The sequence below is a fragment of the Rana temporaria genome, chromosome 5 (assembly GCF_905171775.1).
Source record: "Rana temporaria chromosome 5, aRanTem1.1, whole genome shotgun sequence".
NCBI lineage: Eukaryota > Metazoa > Chordata > Amphibia > Anura > Ranidae > Rana > Rana temporaria.
In genome coordinates this window covers 277,335,138-277,359,512 of record NC_053493.1, presented here as the reverse complement: position 1 = coordinate 277,359,512, position 24,375 = coordinate 277,335,138, and the positions used below count along the sequence as shown (strand labels likewise).

The following is a 24,375-nucleotide window of genomic DNA, read 5'->3' as shown; positions in this document are numbered from 1 at the left end:
CTTGGCTGGAAGAAAAGGGCCCGCCCCTCTAGTGGGTAAGAATTATAGCTGGGGTGAAGTAGAATTAAAAATAGCACCCTAAAATAAAGACATATGCGTGCCAACCCAGGGAAAACTAGGATTGGGCTGGCCCTGAAACCTCACCGGGGGAGAGAGGAGAAGGGATGGAGGGACCAGTTATATAAAACTAAGGGTGAAGAAATTAAGTACTAACCACACCGTGAATAGGTATAAGAATAGTTCCCCTGATCAGTAGATGTGATCTGAGCATTTTTCCTTTTTTTTTCTTTTTTTTTCCTTCTCTCCTTTTTCTCTGATGTTGTTTTTCCTTCCTTTTATATAAACAAGATAATCAATGTGTCCTTACCTTTTATATTATCTGTATTTTATATTAAGATTAAGATACATATAAGGAATGATGTTGGTTCCTGAAATTTTTTATGAACGATTTGTTTAATAATCAAATGTGAATAAGAAAAAAGACAAATAAAGAATGAAAATTAAAAAAAAAAAAAAAAAAAAAAAAAATATATATATATATATATATATAAAGGAGCACCCTGGTGATCTTTGATCTTTTCCATGTTTTTCAGTTGGATCTCCACCGCTCAAATGTTGCCTACCCCTGGTGTATCGGATAGTAAACTCTCAGTTTGCAGAGTTTCTCACAACATCTGGAGTTAAGGTCAGCTCAACTTTCTCATGTTCATCCCACGCTAACAGTGTGGATGGAGGAATCTCCACTGCTGTTATTGTATTCAGACAGCTGCAGCATTCGTGGCTGCCTGAATACAATTGTGTTACCAAAGACTGAATGTAACATTTTCAGCTCAATTAATTTCTAAATCAACTTTTGTTTTGCAAGGTGGTGCTTTCCGGGCCCCTCACAGCTCAAATTTTGACTAATTTAGCAGGAATCAGAAGAATTTTGAGCTGTCCATCGGGGCCTATAGACAGTGAAATGGTAAACAGTCTTTTATTGCTGTTTCTCCAGGTTCTGATAGATGATATCGTTAGGTAATTCTGCAGTAAGTCCATTTAAAAGGGCTGGCAAAAATGTTACTTCTATCTATCGAAGGATATTATCTATCCTTATGATTAATGTACTTCCTAAAATTCACAACTATATTAATGCAAATATAATTTTTCAAATGTACAGCATAAATGCGTAGGTGATACCTGTACTACTGAAAGCAATGATGCAAAACACTCATGTACTTAAAGAGGAGGTCCAGCCTGGGTGAAAATGTTTTAAAGTCAGCAGCTACACTTTCGGGTGGAACTCCGCTTTAAAGCATGGTTTATGTTCCAGTTTAAGAAAAGGGGCCCTTAGATTTGTTTTTGCTATTTATTGTAATCTATGTTTTACAGTGGGGATCGAAAGTTTGGGCACCCCAGGTAAAAATTTGTATTAATGTGCATAACGAAGCCAAGGAAAGATGGAAAAATCTCCAAAGGGCATCAAATTACAGATTAGACATTCTTATAATATGTCAAAAAAAGTTAGATTTTATTTCCATCATTTACACTTTCAAAATTACAAAAAAAAAAATGGCGTCTGCAAAAGTTTGGGCACCCTGCAGAGTTAATATCTTGTACTGCCCCCTTTGGCAAGTATCACAGCTTGTAAACGCTTTTTGTAGCCAGCCAAGAGTCTTTCAATTCTTGTTTGAGGTATCTTTGCCCATTCTTCCTTACAAAAGTCTTCCAGTTCTTTGAGATTTCTGGGCTGTCTGTCACGCACTGTTCTTTTAAGGTCTATCCATAGATTTTCAATTATGTTGAGGTCAGGATATTGTGAAGGCCATGGAAAAACCTTCAGTTTACGCCTCTTGATGTAATCCCTCGTGGATTTTGAGGTGTGTTTAGGATCATTATCCATTTGTAGAAGCCATCCTCTCTTTAACTTCAGCTTTTTCACAGATGGCATCAAGTTACCATCCAAAATTTGCTGTAATTTTATTGAATCCATTTTTCCTTCTACTCGTGAAATGTTTTTTGTGCCACTGGCTGCAATACAACCCCAAAGCATGATTGATCCACCCCCATGCTTAACAGTTGGACAGAGGTTCTTTTCATTAAATTCTGTGCCCTTTCTTCTCCAAACGTACCTTTGCTCATTACAGCCAAAAAGTTCTATTTTAACCTCATCGGTCCACAGAACTTGTTTCCAAAATGCATCAGGCTTGTCTATATGTTCATTTGCAAAGTTCAAACGCTGATTTTTGTGGTGAAGACGTAGAAGAGGTTTTCTTCTGATGACTCTTCCATAAGGACCATATTTGTACAAGTTACATAGTTACATAGTTACATAGTTAGTCAGGTTGAAAAAAGACACAAGTCCATCCAGTTCAACCACAAAAAAATAAACAAACAAAATAAAAAACACAATACAATCCCATACACCCAACTCCATACCCACAGTTGATCCAGAGGAAGGCAAAAAACCCCAGCAGAGCATGATCCAATTTGCTACAGCAGGGGAAAAAATTCCTTCCTGATCCCCCGAGAGGCAATCGGATTTACCCTGGATCAACTTTACCTACAAATCTTAGTACTCAGTTATTTTATGTACATTTAGGAAAGAATCCAGGCCTTTCTTAAAGCAATCTACTGAGCTGGCCAGAACCACCTCTGGAGGGAGTCTGTTCCACATTTTCACAGCTCTTACTGTGAAAAAACCTTTCCGTATTTGGAGGTGAAATCTCTTTTCCTCTAGACGTAAAGAGTGCCCCCTTGTCCTCAGTGTTGACCGTAAAGTGAATAACTCAACACCAAGTACACTGTATGGACCTCTTATATATTTGTACATGTTGATCATATCCCCCCTAATTCTCCTCTTCTCAAGAGTGAATAGATTTAGTTCTTCTAATCTTTCCTCATAGCTGAGCTCCTCCATGCCTCTTATCAGTTTGGTTGCTCTTCTCTGCACTTTCTCCAGTTCTCCGATAACCTTTTTGAGAACTGGTGCCCAAAACTGAACTGCATATTCCAGATGAGGTCTTACTAATGATTTGTACAGGGGCAAAATTATATCTCTGTCTCTGGAGTCCATACCTCTCTTAATACAAGAAAGGACTTTGCTCGCTTTGGAAACCGCAGCTTGGCATTGCATGCCATTATTGAGCTTATGATCAACTAAAACCCCCAGATCCTTCTCCACTACAGATCCCCCCAGTTGTACTCCCCCTAGTATGTATGATGCATGCATATTCTTAGCCCCCAAGTGCATAACTTTACATTTATCAACATTAAACCTCACCTCAAGTATCTCTTTATAGTGGAATAGTGTACCACAACTCCAGCGTCTGCCAAATCTTTCTGGAGGGATCGTGCAGTGAAACGTGGGTTTTGAATTGCTTTTCTCACAATCCTGCGAGCTGTTCTGTCTGATATTTTTCTTGGTCATCCAGATCTTGCTTTAACTTTCCTGATGACTGCCATTTCTTAATTACATTCCGAACAGAAGATTTTGACATCTGAGAACGCTTTGCTATCTTCTTATAGCCTATTTTCAGTTTCAGTTTTCAAGACAACTGCTTAGAAGAACCCATGGTGCTGATTGTTGGGGCAAGGTCAGATGAGTCTGGGCATTTAAAACCTTTGAGATTGACATCACCTGGTCTTTCCAGACGATAATTGAGAACAATCCATGACACTGGCAGGTCTCAGCTTTGCAAAGGGGGCAGTGCATGCTATAAATTCTGCAGGGTGCCCAAACTTTTGCAGACGCCATTTTTTTGTTTTCTGTAATTTTGAAAGTGTAAATGATGGAAATAAAATCTAACTTTTTTTGACATATTATAAGAATGTCTAATCTGTAATTTGATGCCTTTTGGAGATTTTTCCATCTTTCCTTTGCTTCGTTATACACATTAATACAAATTTTTACCTGGGGTGCCCAAACTTTCGATCCCCACTGTATTCACCTTTTCCAGTTAGACTAAGTTTCTTTTCTTCTTTTGCCCTTTGTGACTAGGACAATGTATTCTAGAAAACTACCGTGCAAATAGTCAATATCAAGAGTCCCTCTCTTCACCTCAGCACATATCCCAGACTACCATTATCTTGCATAGCTACTGGTGAGTGAGACTCCGGAGGGTTAGATTATAGAGTTTTATTTTTCAAGCTCTACTTTCTTAAGTGACCTATCCTAATTTTCTTTCATATGTTACTTTTATCCTAAACAAAGGTGTCATTACAACTCAACCCAACGCGCACCGAAAGGATACATTTCCTCCATATACAGTACCCTCTATACCAGTGGATCTCAAACTGGGGGTCGGGACCCCCTCGGGGGTAAAATAATGATTTTCCAGGGGTCACCTAATCCTGGGCTGTTCCTGAAGTCTGCACCTCTCTCCTAGCCTTTTTTGCAGCTGCCCATTCAGTTCACGGCATGGCTGGGGGGCAGAGACTAGAGGTCAGCTGATTGGTGAGGAATGTAAAGTGGGAGGGGCTGGAGGAGACCCTATCTCCTGATTTCGGCATAGGTGTCACTGCTGTGAGACACCACAAAGTCGGAGACACAGTGAAACCAGAGACACAGTGAGTAACACTACCTGTAATTATAGTTGCCATTAAAAGCCCCCACTACAGTTCTCAGATCAGTAGATGACCTTGATCAAGAGCACCTAAGTTGGCTGATCAGAAATCCCACCAGCACTGCCACTGATCACACCCCCACCAGCACTGCCACTCATCCCAACTCCCCGCCAGCACTGCCATTCATCCCATTCCCCCCACTCCCCCACCAAGGAGTAAGGGAAGAAATAAAAATAGAGAATACATCGAAGGGAGAGGAAAAGAGAGGGAGGAACAAAAAAAAAGGGAGAGAAAGAATAGAAGAATAACAAGAAAGACAGCTAGAGAGAGGAATGGGGGGAAAAAATAAACTAGGATAGAGAGAGATAGAAGGAAGAGAAAGGAGAACAAAGAGAAAGAGCGGAACATCCTAAAATGTACCATAAGGGGTTTTAATATTGTATAAGTGGAAGGGACTCAGGGAGCACTAAATGTCTGTGGGTTAGGGGCGCAAATGACTTATCTTGCCTTGGGTACTGACAGCCCACGCTACAAAAATAATTTTACTGTTAGGGGTCCCCACAACTTGGGAAATTTTATCAAGGGGTCACGGCACTAGAAAAGTTAAGAACCACTGCTCTATGCCCTTCTTCCATTGTTTTTCCTTACTACTCTGACTTTTTGTTCACGTTTTCCTTGCGCCCTTGATTCATATTTCCATCCCACGATAGTTCTGGGCCTTACCCTAGGTGTGAGGCTTAGCATTATAAAACTATATTACTTTCATATGACTTTCTTCACTAACCCTAACATGGATATCACTTTCATGTCTCATTGCAACTTGTTTACGCTGGATGATCATTTTTTAATTTTGTGTTCTCTCTTATGGATCTCTATGTCTCTGTCACTGGACTATAGTTTGTGTTCTGTGCTATTTCCTATAAATTTTAAGTTTTAAAAAACATATATTGTTTAAAAAAACTCCACTTTAAAATATCATTCTTGATATTTTGATAAATGATACCCTCGAACCTAAAGAAGGGACATCTAGAAATAAGTCAAAATGGTGGAACTTTTAATGAACTGAAAATTATGCAATTGTTTTGTGAAGCATTTCAAAATAATGTGTTTTTCTTTTATAAAGAATTAAAAATCCATATTGCTTCCAAAATGGTGAATGACTGAATCAATAAAACCTACTTAAATGTTTTGTGGATCACTTAATTTTTAGTGCCAAAGCACATTGAGAAGTACCATAAGGCACTCTTAATTACAGAGTAAGTGCAATCCATTCCCTTAACAGAACAAATCGATGACACTGATATGTTAAAATAGCTAAATGTAATTGACTGACAATTAAACTTTTTCAGGCTTTTGACTTTCTTTTCTTGCTTGTGTTTTATGCAAGCTCAGCAAAGGCTTGCACATACTAAAAGCAAAAGTCTCTTCACTTTGCAAGGGAATGTGCTCCAGAACGATAAGTGAAGCTGCGCTGACTTCATCCAACCACGTTCATGGACTTTTTTATCATCCTTTCAAGTGATTGGGTATTCTTTACAAAGTGAAATCTCACTACTACATTCATGATGCTCTAGGGCAAATTCCTTTAAAAAGTCAATATCATATTTGCTTTAGTAAACCAACCCTACCGCATTATGTCAGTGACCAATTTTCAATGTGTAGATCTAACTAGAGAACCAAAACACTTACAAGACTTCTATACACAGAAAAACAAAAAAAGGTACAAAACGCACCTAATTACACCTATGATTTTAGCCTGGAACTCCGCTTTAAAGGCAGTACTGTATGCATATCTTGAGGTAGCGATGTTATTCCTCTATATATAATAAAAATTAAGTAAATGTAATGACTGCAGTCCAATTATTTGCTGCCATAGTTTCCAGTTTACTATTTACAATTCAAACTTTGCATAATGATCATTTGGGACCATCATTTAAAATGTTGGCAAAAAAGATCATATTAGATTGTGTGTGGAATAGAGAATATTATGTTCAGATGTACAGCAGCAGATTATTTAGCAATAGCACTAGGACCATTAAAACTACAAAGAGCATTGAATCAAAAACTAGGGGGAAAGACATGTGTTGGCATAGATGCCATGTTTATTATTTGAAAAGGAAGGCTACCTTCAGACTACTTGTTATGGGCTGCAGCTTCACTTACCTTTTATGTAAATTTGTACTGTGATACTCTTGATTTGCTACTCCATTTGCTTGTTTCTGTAAGAGAAAGGATCTACACTTTCTAAATAGTAGTTAAAGAAGACTATATTAAAGCATCGCATACTAGCACATTATGAAACACTTACCTTAGAATGAAGACCTTCCATGGCTGACTGTCACCGCTGAGAGGGCTGACTTCCCCCGGTCTTTTTTCAAGGTTCGCGTGCTCCGGCTGTGTGACTGGCCAGAGTTGCAATGAAGTTACTCCCACACATGCGCACAGGAGCCCTCAGTTCTGGCCCAAAGCTCTGAGGTTCCAGCAAGGTATGCCAGACCTTCAGAGCGCATGTGCCGGTGATGTCAACGGCTGCATCCAGGGTGAATATCTCCTAAACAGTGCATGTTTAGGAGATATTCATTTTACCTACAGGTAAGCCTTATAGGCTTACCTGTAGGTAAAAATCGCAAATTGCTAATGCTTTAAGGTAGGGATGCAAAGTATTCTTCAGAGATCCTTCTACTAGATGGTTTCCAAGTAGTCCTTTCTTGTGTGTGTCTTCTAAATAATGTAAAGTAATGCTATCTTTACCAGGTTCTAATTTTGTTTTATCATAATTACCCTGAATATTCCCTGCGTTATTATAAAATAATGTCTAGGATCACTTACAAACTGCTGTGCAGGAAAAAAAATGGGTAGCATCATAACAAACTTGTTTACATGAAACGTTGACATAATTTTTTTTTTTAATTAGATAAGAATTCACTAATTATTACAAAATATTACTCCAAAGTAAGTTTGTTATTCACCATTCAAGACCCACTAAACACACACACACATTCACACACACCAACATCCTACTAGTGAGGAGTATAGTTAAGGTAAACCTGACACAAGCCTAGGCAATTCTAGATAAACGTAAGATGAAAAAAGTTTTAAAAGTAACTGTTACCGTTAGTGAAAACCACAGGTCAAAATGATCAGCGAATCCAGAGATATAGACAGCTGATGTTCTGTAATGTTTGAGCATAGCCCTCCTTTACTACCTCATGAGTCCTTCAGTGTGATGAATAGTCTCACTGGCCAGTAGGGAGGCTCTGAATGTGAAATAATAGGCAGCCAAGTTCAAGATTTGCAGGAAAGATGAGAATTATATATAAATGTACCTGCTTATACCTTTGTGTGAGCCGGTTAGGTTCGCAGCAGAACATGCGAACAGGCAAAAAATGTGTTCGAACATGAGAACACCGTTAAAGTCTATGGGACACGAACGTGAAAAATCTAAAGTGCTAAATGTAAAGGTTAATATGCAAGTTATTGTCATAAAAAGTGTTTGGGGGCCTGGGTCCTGCCCCAGGGGACATGCATCAATGCAATAAAAAAGTTTTAAAAACTGCAATTTTTTTCGGGAGCAGTGATTTTAATAATGCTTAACACGTTCCCTACCGAGTCATTTTAAAATGACGTAGGCGGAAACCCTCCCTCCCTCAGAGTGTACGGGTATGGAATTTGGGGGGACCCCCACGCAATTTTTTTTACATTTTGGTTCGGGCTTAATATTCATACCAGAGTCAAAGGGCCTGGTAATGGACTGGGGGGGAACCCATGCCGTTTTTTTCAATGACTTTTATCTGTATTGCCAGGACCCGACAGTTCATTATAGTCACGAGTAGTTTTAAATTACTTTTTTTCCTTTAGAAATGTCATTTTGCACAGGGACTGTTCTAAACACGGGAAACATGTGCCACTTTACAGGCAAACTATATACACCCCCCAGGTACGAAACTTTTATTGTTTCACTTTAAGCATTATTAAAATCACTGCTCCCAAAAAAACTGCCATTTTTAAAAAAAAATTTGATTGATACATATCCCCTGGGGCAGGACCCAGGTCCCCAAACACTTTTTATAATGATAACTTACATATTAACCTTTAAAATTAGCACTTTTGATTTCTCCCAAAGACTTTTAAAGGGTGTTCCGTGGCTTTCGAATTTGCCACAAACACCCCAAATTGTTCGCTATTCGGCGAACACCCGATGTTCAAGTCGAACTTACGTTTGATTTGAACATCGGGCTCATCCCTACTTTAGATCTGCTAATCGTTTAATCATGTGGTTTTCCTTGAAGGAAACCTCAACTCATGTAGTTTTCATCATATTATATCCAAAATCATCCAATGCAGAACACGGTTTCCACAACACCTTCTTAATAAGCCAAATAATCCAAAATTAGAGTAGCGCAACAATATAAGGTGAATAAGATGGTGAAAACTCCAAAACACCACTGTGCAATTTGTGACCCTCTATCTTCAATCATCTTCATGTGTCATACGTGCCTCCACCCAATAGGTGAAAATCCTGTTCACCTCATAAAAGATCAAATAACTCAACAATATGCCAAAGATGCCTATACTCTTACTATTACTGAGGAAGCCCAATCACAGGGAGCAATTCGGATAGGAGGGAGGAGGTGAGCTTGTGATGTCATACCGCAACCATCTTAGAGTGTGATGTGATGAGCTGGAAATGTCATAATATTAAGAAGCTTTACTGTCTGCTATTTTTGTAAGTGTTTTTAATCTTTTTGTGTGTCCAATACATTTTATAAAATTGAGAGCACTATGGTTTTGCCTTTGTGTTTTATGGGATCCTTACCTTATGGTATATGACTATACTTGATATTGAAGAGAATGCAAACCCTAGACCCAAAAGGAGGACCATGAAGGGGATTATCTAAAGAGGATAGTCATCCTTGGCCTTGGCGTTGGTGTTTTTTTCACCATGTAATATGGACTTTATCTATAATTCTATTATTCACATTATATTGTTGCGCTACACAAATTTTGGATTATTTATTTTATTATTTTATAGATAATATGTCAAATACATTACATACATGTAAAGCATTGCCTTTCTTTTAATAATATTCATAAATGTAGCAAAATAGGTTGTATGGCTTCTTGTAGTTCCTTGTGCCATTAAACCATGGATGCAATGCATCAACTTCAAATTGCCTTCATCTCACAGTTCCAAAAAATACTTCCAGAAAAATAAAATTCACATATTTCTTCTCTGTAGTTTTTTTTGGCTTGACCGGAATAAATGATATAACTGTGCAAAAAGTGTCTCCTCATTTGCAGACTGAGCGCATTGTTGCACAGCTCTGTGCAGTTCAGCTTGAAGGGGATAGGGACCAGTAGACTCCATGATGCTCACACTGAACCAGCGACGAAAAATCTTGTCACAGATAACCTGTGGGTTAACACAAAGAATAATCTGTCTTATTTTGTCTTACCAAGACGGTTAAGGAATCTTAACTTTAAGCGATCCTGGCCTAAACATTGGGATTTTTCTATACATAATATACTTTTGTTAGTTGCTCAAATATTGTGAAAGGCATAGATCAGAAGAATTTATGGATTCATATTTTTAATAGAAATAGAATAATGTAATGTGAAACATATTCTCAAGAACATTATTTATGACACTGAATGAAATACAACAAATTGATTATTATATAATAGAGACTTTACTTTTCAATTACCTGTTCTTGTCATCCTTAAACTAGATCAATATGCTATGTTATGTTTACAGCCACGCTTAGATAGTAAATAATGGAAGGGCTAAAATGCCTTTCCTGAAGATAAACTGCCCCAGGTTGCCTCTGATGCTAGTAATGTGGCCAAAAGATAAGTATTTGGTCATGTGATCTGTGATACTGAAGGGAAAGATTAGTATTCAGATTGACTGATCCTATTTCTTCAGCAGAAATCACATGACCAAGTTTTTGGCCACATAACTGGCAGCAGATAAAGGCCAAAAACAGCATTTTCTTTAGGAAAGTATTTTTGGCCTTTTCTAACTGTTCATCTTTCCAGACCACCAAGCAAATACTAGTTCAGAGTAACCATCCTAATATGGATCTACTTTAACTGCTTGCCGACCGCCCACCATCATATTACGGCGAGAGCCGTAGTATAACGTCGGCTCTCACGCAGGCCACTAGGGGCACGCTCGCCCCCCACTCGCCCCTGACTCCCGTGCGCGTGCCCGGCGGGCACGATCACCGCAGGGCACACTCAATCGCTCGTTACAGAGAGGGGACCGGGAGCTGTGTGTGTAAACACACAGCTCCCGGTCCTGTCAGGGAGAGAAATGCTGATCTTCGGTTCATACAATGTACAGATGTACAGAAGATCAGTGATTTCCCCTAGTGAGGCCACCCCCCCTACAGTTAGAACACACCCAGGGACATACTTAACCCCTTCCCTGCCCCCTAGTGTTAACCCCTTCACTGCCAGTTATAGTAATCCAATGCATTTTTATAGCACTGATCGCTATAAAATGCCAATGGTCCCAAAAATGTGTCAAAAGTGTCCGAAGTGTCCACCATAATGTCGCAGTACCGAAAAAACGCTGATCGCCGCCATTACTAGTAAAAAAAAAATATTAATAAAAATGCCATAAAAATACCCCCTATTTTGTAAACGCTATAACTTTTGCGCAAACCAATTAATAAACGCTTATTGCGATTTTTTTTTTTTTTTACGAAAAATATGTAGAAGAATACGTATCGGCCTAAACTGAGGGGAAAAAAATGTATTTTATATATTTTTGGGGGATATTTATTTTTCAAAATTGTCACTCTATTTTTGTTTATAGCGGAAAAACTAAAAACTGCAGAGGTGAGCAAATACAGTACCACCAAAAGAAAGCTCTATTTGTGGGAAAAAAAGGACGCCAATTTTGTTTGGGAGCCACGTCGCACGACCGCGCAATTGTCAGTTAAAAACGACGCAGTGCCGAATCACAAAAAGTGCTCTGGTCTTTGGGCAGCAATATGGTCCGGGCGTTAAGTGGTTAATTATCACATGAAATATATCCTGTTCCAAAAAAAAAAAAAACAGAAATCAAAGGAAATGAAGAGTAATAAAAGAAAGAACAGAATGATGCAGTGGAGACGGAGTATTCCTATTCCACAGTAATTGTATGAGTATTTGGAAATAGCTCTTTGAAAAGTGTGCCATAAAGCACTGACTGTTCATAAGTTACATCTGCTAATGACAATAATTAAAAAATGTGGTAGACATGTGTAAAGAACCCATCTTCTTTTTTTTTAAAGAACTTGTTATTGAGTATAACAAAGATACTATACAAAAACCAAAGGGAAGAAAAGTGGACATTAGGGCACCATAACAAAGCCATCAAACTCAAGAGATATAAATCCAAGCATACTATTGAGAATACAAGGAATACAAAAATACAACCTTAGGATTTAACATGGAGTGCAAAGCCAGGAGAAATTACAAAAAAAAAATCCCATAAGTGCTGTCAAGGGCCTAGGGGAGCAGAGAAAATAAAATAAGGGGAGGAGGGGTCCTAGGAGATTGCAGACTTGGAGAGGGAAAAAATAAAATAAGGATACAGGTAAATTTTACATGACAGCATAAACCTATTGTAAGCTGGAAGAGAAGACAGAATCCTGATTTCTAATTGATTATAAATGGCAAATATCTGAAAGCTTTGAAACTGGTGATCAACTGATTGCATTGAATCAGAGGTAAGCTCTACAATGCTTGCCATACAGTTACTGATAAACAATCAATCATACATTTTATCTTTTTTTAACAGTTTTGGCCCAAAAATAATCGATTTGTTGAAATTCAAATAGATTTTTCTAAAGGAAGGATTCATTGAAAATAATAATTTGTAGATTTGCAGTTTTATTTAGAGCAACTAGTTTTTGGAAGATACTGTCCTTTTATAAAAATGATTGTTATATTGAACAATGCTTCATTATGCATTTGATCAACATAAGGCCTGTTGACTTGCAATAGTTGGTTTTATTAGCTTACTAACATAGTGAAATTTAAAGCCAGGTGGGGAATTCTGGATTATCAATGACTGGGGTCACAAGACTTATATGAGATGGTAGTATTAAATATATTTGAAATGTGTCCAAAATGTAATCTAAAAAGAGGATGTATGAATATATGTAATTTGGTCTAGGGTCATGCCATTGTCTGAGAGCACTGATCAGGAGTCGGACGGCTATGTAAATCATGCATGGTTCAGAGTTAGGATAGTTCATAGCTGAGTTTATTTAGGTAGAAGTTAAAAAAATATACATACCGCTCAAAGTTTAGATCCACTCCAGAGATAAAACAAATCATTAAACTGGCTGGAGAAAGGGTGGAAATGTAAAAGCCTACCTTTCATTTGCAAATTCTATATTGTGTGTCCCGATGACTAACATTAGCAGTCTTCAGTAAAAAAAATAAAGAATGCTAATATTGATGCCTACCATACAGAGCTGATGCAGGGTCATGTGACCAAACATGTCCCTCTCAGGTCATCAGACCCAAAACCCAACAGGACCCTGAAAAGGAACCCTTAACCCCCCCAAGAAACCTAACATCTAGAGTGAGTCCTTAACATTTATCCCCCAACCCTAAGACCCGGTTCACACTGGGGCGACACGACAGGCGGCTCAGCCGCCTGACGTGTCGCGTCCCATTCAATGCTATGGAACTGTTCTAATAGGAGCGATGCAAGTCGCTCCGACTTAGAAAAAAGGTTCCTCTACTACGTCAGGGGCGGCTTGGGGCGACCTGCATTGACTTCTATGCAGAAGTCGTTTTGCAAATCGCCTCTGAAGTCATCCTCAAGACGACTTGCAGAGTCACCCCCGAAGTCGTGCCGCTGCTATGTGAACCGACTCTTAAGCTAACACTTAACCTTAATTCTAAAACAATCCGACACTAATGTATCTCTTTAACTAAGCCCTTAATAAACCTTTGTTCTGCTGCATAGTCATATTATCTTGCACCAGGAGTTTCTGCATAACCAGAAGACCTGGCAATAAATCGTGCTTCATTGAGATCCCAGCACTACTCTACTGGGATCTGTTCTGATTTTTTCCTCCTTGTTCTGGTAATTTGCTACATTTGGAGCCCTTTAAAGCTGAAGTGTGGGCAACAGTTTTACTAATAAAGGAACCTCTAATAAGTGAAGATCTTTGTCGCTCTCTCCCAGGGGATTATTTTGATACGCTCAGTCCTTGTACCTATCATGAAGTATTAATACTGCTATACATATAGCATATTCTCATTGGTGCCTGGAACATAGCTGACTGACTCAGTGACTACTTTGAACTATATCTTCGTATTGTCTCAAATCCCTCCTAGAAGGGCTTGCTGTTGTTCCTCTGGGTTTTTCTCCGTATCTATGTTCCCCTGTGTGAAGTTTGAAGACTGTTGCATTTTCTATTCAGGAACCACCAGTCCTCTGACTTTGCTTTACCAGCATTTCACTCCCTCTGCGTTAGTTAACTTTTTTCCTATATTGGATATCTGTGGTAGCCATTATGCTGATCAATAATTTTCTGCAAGTGAGTCCTCCTTTTTTTGCTCTTGCAATTACTGTATTCTGAACTGCGCCCTGAAGCCCAACGGCAAAACACTTTGATGCATTCAGGTTCTCATCATATATTATGTACCCATATGTGTGATTTTTTATGTTTGCACTGTCCTTGTATCTCATGTATGTGTCTTTTTCTATTAAAATTATTTTTTTTATATATATCTCTATTGTTTACTGTGCTGTTAAAGTCTGAACAGGGTTCACCTTTGGGTTCCCTTTTTTCCCTCTAACACATTATTTAAGAATGTTGGCAATGTGAGAGCTTTTTTTTTTGTATTTTTCAGTACCTCTAATAATGTGTGTTCTACTGGTGGCTGCTGCTCTCGTTTTGAAAAATATTACTTACATGCAGCCTTTGTTAATGATGTCACCGCTGAGGTTCCGGCTGTAGCACAGTGATCACAGCAGGTTGCTTCTATGCAGCTCCTCTATTCAGAAAACATACTGTATTGCAAAGAATTCAAGGCATTCTGTGATTGGATAATGGGAGATTGTGACATTCATATGTCCCCCTTGTCCAATCACAGAATACCTTGTATTTTTTTAAAACAATACAAGATGTTTTCTCAATGGAGGAGCTACACAGCAAATTAACCTATGTTGCTGTGCTCCAATTGGATCTTCAGTTGTGACATTACCATCAGAGGCTGCGTGGAAGTCATTTTTTTTAGAAAAGAAACACTACCTTCTTTCTTGCCCTTTTTCTATATGGGAGCATGTGACTCCATCCCCTTCTGACCACATGATAGTGTTAGTGCTTGGCAATTGGTTGCTCAGGAGCCAGTGCTGTCACAGGTGGGGGGAGGGGTGGTTTAAGTAATCAACACTGTGTAAGCTCCAACTAGGATCAACTTGGAGCTTACACCCAAGTGGCAAATGCAAATACATGAGGAACAAAGGGGATATAACACTGCATAGATATAGAACTTGTCCACTTTATCTTACTTGTATTTTTATTGATATTTGTTAATGTAAGCAATGAAATGTGATACAATAGTGTTTGGTGACCCATAATTACATCACTACTATGATATTTATTTATTAATAAAGTTTCATTCAACATAATCACATACTGCTTGGTTCAAGGGATAGGGACAGGATTACATTAATCCTATAACAAAAACAAAGGTTTAAATAAACTTTTCACAAACATAAAACTCACAAAACAATTTGGGGAAAGCTTGGTGGAGTCTTGTTAAACAAATGTGCCAACTAGGGATGAGCTTCGTGTTCGAGTCAAACCCATGTTCGACTCAAACATTGAATGTTCGACCGTTCGTCGAAATATGAATGTTACGGGCCGTTTGCGCCAAATTCGAGTGGCGTGTCACGGCCCATAATTCACTGTGGCATCGTAGTGCATTGCTGGCTGATGATTGGCCAAGCATGCACTATAACCTGCATGCTTGGCCAATCACAGCGCGCAAAAAACGGAGAGCCATAATTGGCCAAAGACAGGGTGGCTTTGGCCAATTATGGCTCAGGGGGTTTAGTACACGCTCCACACTCTAAAAGGCCGCCTGCAGGTCGGCCTTGTGTAGTGTGTTGCGGCAGTGGTTAAAGACAGACAGAGAGAGAGGGAGACCGTGTCATTTTTTTCTAGGTAGATAGAGAAGGCAGGCTAGTCAGTTAAAGTTAGTGTGTAGAGGATATATATGCATCCCAGGTGTTGTACATATATTTATACACTGTATAGTTTAGCTAGATCAGCTATTCCTAATTTACTGGCATGCAGTTGATTGTGCTAGCTGCAGCATTCTCACGTGGTGTATTGGCTGTGTCCTCTGTAGTTTGCACCTAAAGCTACTTGGTGTGTACTGCATGTGTCCTCTGTAGTTTGCACCTAAAGCTACTTGGTGTGTACTGCACATGTCCCCTGTAGTTTGCACCTAAAGCTACTTGGTGTGTACTGCGCGTGTTCTCTGTAGTTTGCACCTAAAGCTACTTGGTGTGTACTGCACGTGTCCTCTGTAGTTTGCACCTAAAGCTACTTGGTGTGTACTGCACGTGTCCTCTGTAGTTTGCACCTAAAGCTACTTGGTGTGTACTGCCCGTGTCCTCTGTAGTTTGCACCTAAAGCTACCTGGTGTGTACTGGCCGTGTCCTCTGTAGTTTGCACCTAAAGCTACTTGGTGTGTACTGCACGTGTCCTCTGTAGTTTGCACCTAAAGCTACTTGGTGTGTACTGCACGTGTCCTCTGTAGTTTGCACCTAAAGCTACTTGGTGTGTACTGCCCGTGTCCTCTGTAGTTTGCACCTAAAGCTACCTGGTGTGTACTGGCCGTGTCCTCTGTAGTTTGCACCTAAAGCTACTTGGTGTGTACTGCACGTGTCCACTGTAGTTTGCACCTAAAGCTACTCCAAGGGCAGGCTCCAGAGGTGGTTTGCCAGCTTAAGCCAGGAATGGTGGTTTGCGACAATGGCACCAACCTCCTCTCCGCCCTGCGACAGGGACAACTGACCCATGTGCCCTGTTTTGCTCATGTCTTAATTTGGTGGTGCAACGGTTCTTGGGCAGGTACCCGGGCTTACAGGATGTCCTGAAACAGGCCAGGAAAGTCTGTGTGCATTTCCGACGGTCATATAATGCCAGTGCTCGACAGGCAGACCTCTAAAGGGAATACAACCTGCCCAAGAACCGCCTAATCTGTGACATGCCCACCAGGTGGAACTCTACGTTGGCCATGCTGCAGCGGCTGCCCATGCAGCAGAAGGCTATCAATGAGTATCTGTGCCAATATGTCCGCAGAACTGGGTCATGGGGGCTTGGTTTTTTCCCCCATGCCAGTGGGCCTTGATCAGGGATGCATGCACTGTCCTGTCACCATTTGAGGAGGCCACAAGGATGGTGAGCAGTGACAGTGCATGCATCAGTGAGACTGTCCCTCTTATTCACATGTTGGAGCACACACTGTGTGGAATAATGGACAGGGCCCTTGAGGCAGAACAGAGGGAAGAAGAGGAGGACTTCCTTAACTCTCAAGGCCCCCTTTATTCAGACAGTGTTCCTGCTTGCCCGCCTATCACACAGGAAGAGGAGGAGGAGAAGGAGGATTGTGTCAGCATGGAGGTGGAGCCTAGCACTCAGGATCAGCAGCAGTCTTCAAGGGATCAATTACAGTCCCAGGGAACCCATGGACTTGTATGTGGCTGGGATTTGGCTGCGGATCATGTCGTCCTCAGTGACCCAGAGGACTCTGCACCGAATGCCTCAGCAAACCTACGCTGCATGGCCTCCCTGATCCTGCAAAGCCTGCGGAATGATCCTCGTATTCGTGCTATCAAGGAGAGGGATCATTACTGGCTGGCAACTCTCCTTGATCCACGTTACAAGAATAAGTTTGCGGACCTTATCTTGCCGGCGCAGAGGGAGCAGAAGATGAAACATCTTAGGGAGGCCTTGCAGAAAGGTCTGTGCAACGCGTTCCCAGAGACTGGGTGGTTACAAAATCCTGGTCCTGGACAACTTGTTGCTGAGGCTTCGGTCAGTCACAGAAGTAGCGATGGAGAAGGTGGACCGATGCGTTCAGACAATTTTTTAGTCCGCAGCCCCAAGGTATGACCGGTTCCAGCAACCATCGCCAGCGTCTGTTTTACATGGTGCGGGAATACCTAGGGGCAAGATCAGACTTGGACACCTTTCCCACTGAAAATCCTCTGGCTTACTGGGTCTTGAGGATGGATCACTGGCCAGAGCTTGCACAGTACGCAATTGAGCTACTGGCTTGTCCTGCATCCAGCGTTCTTTCAGAACGCACTTTCAGTGCTGCTGGAGGCTTTGTAACCGATCACAGGGTGCGCCTCTCCACTGACTCGATCGATCGACTGACCTTCATAAAAATGAATCAGGCTTGGATCACCACCAGCTACCAAGCACCTGATGCTGATGTAACTGAATTTTTTTTTTGAAATGTCAGATCCCTTCAAGACTGCCTATGCTGATGCTGAGTGACTATCCTGTTATGCTGAGTGAATATCCTTTTCCTCCTCAATGATCTTGCTGATAGCTTGTAAGAACATTGTTGGTTCTGGGCACCGCCACCAGTGGCTAAGTCCCAATTTTTCTGCCCCTGTTTAACAGGGGCATGTAATTAAAATTTTTGATGCAATACTTTGCAACGGGCTCATTCCTGCACTCCAACTAGAGTATCTGTGAGGGGTTGCAGTGTTGTGGCACCAGTGCCTAAGGCCCAATTTTTCTGCCCCTGTTCAACAGGGGCATGTAATTACAATTCTTAATCTAATATTTCACAGCAGGGCGTTCCAGCGCCCACCAAGACTAACTGTGAGGGCTTACAGTGTTGTGGCAACACCAACACCTATGGCCCAAATTTATGCAGAGTATATACGGCAGGCCCCTACTTTCAAACATCCAACTTACAAACGACTCCTACTTGCAAACGGAAGGAGACAACAGGAATTGAGAGTAAATCTACCCCTAGGAAGGGAAATTCTCTTCTGTAAAAGGTGTCTCCTGTCCACTGATGCTTTATCACCAATCCTTGTTTCACAAAAAAAAAAATATTTTTTTCAAAAAATCATTTGTCATTGGGACAGAAAGTGAGGTGCAATCTTCTGAACAGATGCACACAGACAGCAAAACAAATGTTACAGGGGTGGTAACCCTTCTCTATGTTTTCAGAAAAGCTTAAAAAAAGATTTTATGGCTGAAGCTACACTTTAATGAAGTACTAGTTTAAAAGTACAAACAGATTCTACTTAACAACAAACCTACAGTCCCTGTCTTGTTTGCACCGCCTGTATACTACTGCTCAAAGTATATAGGGCCAAAGGGGCTTGTAATGACCTGGGGGGAGGGGGGCGGGGAAACCCATGCTATTTTTCTCAGTGATTTTCATCCATATTGCAGGGACCAAACATTACATTAAAGCCGCAAGCAGTCTTAAATGACTTTTTTCTTATAGTAATCTCATTTTGTGCAGGGACAGTTCTAAACACGTGCCACTTCACATGCATACTATAGATACCCAGCAGGTACGATATTTAAAGGAATTTTTCATTTTTTTTTCACTTTAAGCTTCATTAAAATCGCTGCTCCAGAAAAAACGACAGTTTTTAAAACTTTTTTTCCATTGATACATGTTCCCTGTCCCCAAACCCGTTTTCCGACAATAACTTGCATATTAGGCTTTAAAATGAGCACTTTTGAATTCGAACGTTCGAGTCCCATTGACGTCAATGGGGTTCTAAATGTTCGCGCGAATGTTCGGTCCGTTTGAAGGTTCTGGTGCGAACCGAACAGGGGGGTGTTCGGCTCATCCCTAGTGCCAACAGTAGTAACAGAAACAAAAATGAAAAAAGGCAAAAAACTGTGGAGAACAAACGGGAATGAGGTAGGGCCCAGAGGTTCTCAGGCTATTGTACCCCAAGAGAAGAAGGGTAAATTCATCATATGTGATTGCTGTAGCCTAGCCACATCAAGTGCACAGAAGTTTTTATGTTTATTTGGATAGCTATAACATATTTTTTTAATTACTTAGGTAAAAAGTACTTATTTCTCCTGCTGCCCATATAGCTGTAATAATTGTGGATCACCAGTAGTATGGTCCCCAGATGGTAGACGCCATCTGGGGACCATACCACCGGTGACCCACAATCTGTGAAAACACAAATCCAATCATTGGGTTGCAAGAGTGGAAAGTTATGTGGATAGCCTGTACCTATTTCTATTATGTTTTTATTCCATTGTTCTCTGTCATAAATAAAGTTTCGTAATTTTATATTATATGATATTAATAGAGTGTCTATTTACTGCATCAGCTTGCGTTGCCGCTAAAGTCTCATCTTTGAGGGTTCTTCTCTTTTTTGCACATATATAAAGGGAAGTTGGCAACCACAAGCTACTGCTAAGAAAAACACTTTTTGTAGTGACGTGCAAGTCATCAGAAAGTAAAAGTAAATGTTGGGGGGACGCAGGCAATTGACTCACTGAGAATTGTCAGTTTCCCAACAGATTTTGGGAATGTTCCCTCAATGGAGTGGTGTTTGGTGCCATGGGCAGCAGATGAGATACGCATTTACAGTCCTTTCAGGCAAATGCTTTATTTAGAATTCCATATTGGCAACAGGGTTGGTTTACATGTGAGGCTAAAAATACCACACTATCATAGAAAAGCCAAGCAGCTAAAATTTCAGAATGTGGTCAGCCATGGCAGCCTATGTAATTCTCAAGCAGAGGTTTTCTTTTATTATAATACTGGGTCTAAAATAATTAAGCAAATTGTTATTATTGATCTCCTTTTATGTTGATTTTTCAAATTATTAACTGTAGATTACTATGTACACAAGGAAAGAATTTCCAGAAAGATGTAGAATTTATTGTATAAAATATCACCACTGGCAGCTAATAGTGCTTAATAACTAAGACATTTCTGTATATCTGGGATGATTGCCAAACAATTTCAGGTCTCTTTAGAGAAAAACAGCTTTTAATATGATATTAAACAGAGCCCAGGGGCCAAAAGTGCATTGAGTGTATGCAGAAGAAAATCACTAAATGATCTATAAACAGCTTGCATTAAAAGCACTTGATGAGTGGGCCATGTACAGCGGACAGGCACTCTGCTCAGTTACTTCTACAAGCAGCCAAGGTGAAGTAAAATAGGGCTGTCTCATAAGTTGTTATGTGTATGCGCAATGTGCAGATCAATGGATTTCCTCACTGCAAGCGTTATATATTTTAGAGATTTGTGCCAGAAAATTGTTTAAAAGATTATGAAATAGCTGGTGCTTTACTAGCCATAGAAAGCCATTTACAGGATCTAGAAATAGATGTGCATTCAATGCCCAGTCTTAAAAGGATTTCATAATTAAACTCAAGAGTGGGATGCCTGGAGAGATATATTCATTAGCAGGAGCGCTGCCTTTTATTTTTGAAAAGTATTTACAGTAGTAGTTTTGGGGTGCATACTTGTCATTTATAATATCTAGCTCAAGAATCACTGCCTAAAAACTGTCTACATTAAGGCTGATTTACTAAAGGAGTTGAAAAATGTTAACACAATAAATTGTTTTAAAGATTCTAGTATCCAATCATTTGAATAGCAAAGAAAAAAACAAGCAAAGTCAGGTGCTACAGTCTACAGCAGGGGTCCTCAAACTACGGCCCGCGGGCCACATGCGGCCCGCGGGGGACTTTAAACCGGCCCGCCCGTCCCTGACAGGCAATGCCGACCGGTTACACAGCAATCCCGCTGTGTCACGGAGATCTCCGTGAAACACATCGTTAACAGTTCCGGCGCGCTGTGTTAAATGTCCCGCCCTCCTCCTCCTAGAAGACTAGCTCGTGTGATAGAGCCAGCGTGCTGTCTGTCACACAAGCTAGTCTAGGAGGAGGAGGAGGGCGGGACATTTAACACAGCGTGCCAGAACAGTGGGGGAGCATCGTGACAGCCAGACTGACACAGCACAAAACAGTAAGGAGGCTGTGAGGTGCTTACAATGGGGGGGGGGGGGCTGGCTTATTTTTAATGATAATGATGATGATGATGATGGGGGGGGGGGTGACTTGCGATTGTGAGGGGAGCTAAAGTTTATTTTTAATGATGATGGGGGGGGGGTGGCTATATTGTGAGGGGAGCTAAAGATTATTTTAATAATGATGATGATGATGGGGGGTGGGGGGACTGGCTTGTGATGGTGAGGGGAGCTAAAGATTTTTTAATGATGATGGTGGGGGCTGGCTTGCGATGGTGAGGGGAGCTGATGGGTTTTTAATGATGATGAAGGGGGGGGCCTGGCTTACGATAATGATGGTGGGGGGGGGTTTAAACCAGGGGTCCTCAAACTACGGCCCGCGTGATTTTTTAATGATGATGATGATGATGGCGGAGCTGATGATTTTGTAATGATGATGATTTTGTAATGATGATTTTGTAATGATGATTTTGTAATGATGATGATGGCGGAGCTGATGATTTTGTAATGATGATGATGGCGGAGCTGATGATTTTGTAATGATGATGATGGCGGAGCTGATGATTTTGTAATGATGATGATGGCGGAGCTGATGATTTTGTAATGATGATGATGATTTTGTAATGATGATGATGATGGAGCTGATGATTTTGTAATGATGATGATGATGGAGCTGATGATTTTGTGATGATGATGGAGCTGATGATTTTGTAATGATGATGGAGCTGATGATTTTGTAATGATGATGGAGCTGATGATTTTGTAATGATGATGGAGCTGATGCTTTTGTAATGATGATGATGATTTTGTAATGATGATGATGATGGAGCTGATGATTTTGTAATGATGATGATGATGATGGAGCTGATGATTTTGTAATGATGATGATGATTTTGTAATGATGATGATGATGGAGCTGATGATTTTGTAATGATGATGATGGTGGAGCTGATGATTTTTTAATGATGATGATGATGATGATGATGTAATGATGATTGGGGAGCTTGCATTGTTCTTATTCATTTTAAATATTGTATTTGTTCCCATTTTGTTTTTTTCACTTCAAAATAACATATGTGCAGTGTGCATAGGAAATTGTTCATAGTTTTTTTTATAGTCCGGCCCTCTAACGGTCTGAGGGACAGTGAACCGGCCCCCTGTTTAAACAGTTTGAGGACCCCTGGTCTACAGGGAGTGCAGAATTATTAGGCAAGTTGTATTTTTGAGGATTCATTTTATTATTGAACAACAACCATGTTCTCAATGAACCCAAAAAACTCATTAATATCAAAGCTGAATATTTTTGGAAGTAGTTTTTAGTTTGTTTTTAGTTTTAGCTATTTTAGGGGGATATCTGTGTGTGCAGGTGACAATTACTGTGCATAATTATTAGGCAACTTAACATATATACCCATTTCAATTATTTATTTTTACCAGTGAAACCAATATAACATCTCAACATTCACAAATATACATTTCTGACATTCAAAAACAAAACAAAAACAAATCAGTGACCAATATAGCCACCTTTCTTTGCATGGACACTCAAAAGCCTGCCATCCATGGATTCTGTCAGTGTTTTGATCTGTTCACCATCAACATTGCGTGCAGCAGCAACCACAGCCTCCCAGACACTGTTCAGAGAGGTGTACTGTTTTCCCTCCTTGTAAATCTCACATTTGATGATGGACCACAGGTTCTCAATGGGGTTCAGATCAGGTGAACAAGGAGGCCATGTCATTAGTTTTTCTTCTTTTATACCCTTTCTTGCCAGCCACGCTGTGGAGTACTTGGACGCGTGTGATGGAGCATTGTCCTGCGTGAAAATCATGTTTTTCTTGAAGGATGCAGACTTCTTCCTGTACCACTGCTTGAAGAAGGTGTCTTCCAGAAACTGGCAGTAGGACTGGGAGTTGAGCTTGACTCCATCCTCAACCCGAAAAGGCCCCACAAGCTCATCTTTGATGATACCAGCCCAAACCAGTACTCCGCCACCACCTTGCTGGCGTCTGAGTCGGACTGGGGCTCTCTGCCCTTTACCAATCCAGCCACGGGCCCATCCATCTGGCCCATCAAGACTCACTCTCATTTCATCAGTCCATAAAACCTTAGAAAAATCAGTCTTGAGATATTTCTTGGCCCAGTCTTGACGTTTCAGCTTGTGTGTCTTGTTCAGTGGTCGTCGTCTTTCAGCCTTTCTTACCTTGGCCATGTCTCTGAGTATTGCACACCTTGTGCTTTTGGGCACTCCAGTGATGTTGCAGCTCTGAAATATGGCCAAACTGGTGGCAAGTGGCATCTTGGCAGCTGCACGCTTGACTTTTCTCAGTTCATGGGCAGTTATTTTGCGCCTTGGTTTTTCCACACGCTTCTTGCGACCCTGTTGACTATTTTGAATGAAACGCTTGATTGTTCGATGATCACGCTTCAGAAGCTTTGCCATTTTAAGAGTGCTGCATCCCTCTGCAAGATATCTCACTATTTTTGACTTTTCTGAGCCTGTCAAGTCCTTCTTTTGACCCATTTTGCCAAAAGAAAAGAAAGTTGACTAATAATTATGCACATCTGATATAGGGTGTTGATGTCATTAGACCACACCCCTTCTCATTACAGAGATGCACATCACCTAATATGCTTAATTGGTAGTAGGCTTCCGAGCCTATACAGCTTGGAGTAAGACAACATGCATAAAGAGGATGATGTGGTCAAAATACTCATTTGCCTAATAATTCTGCACTCCCTGTATTAAGTATTTAACTATGACACAGTCCCATTCTCATGCTGCTCATTGGTAGATCACTGGATATAGT

At 40.5% G+C, this 24,375-nt stretch overlaps 1 protein-coding gene across 1 annotated transcript in view; it reads right to left on the bottom strand.

Annotated features, from left to right (window-relative positions):
- Positions 1–8,907: 8,907 nt before the first annotated feature.
- Positions 8,908–24,375, bottom strand: part of DIPK1C (divergent protein kinase domain 1C) — a 152,152-nt gene continuing 136,684 nt past the window's right edge. Inside the window, exon 4 of the mRNA XM_040353889.1 lies at positions 8,908–9,958. Coding sequence (XP_040209823.1) covers positions 9,764–9,958 — 195 coding nt within the window. The 3' untranslated portion in view covers positions 8,908–9,763. The remainder of the gene's footprint in view (positions 9,959–24,375) is intronic.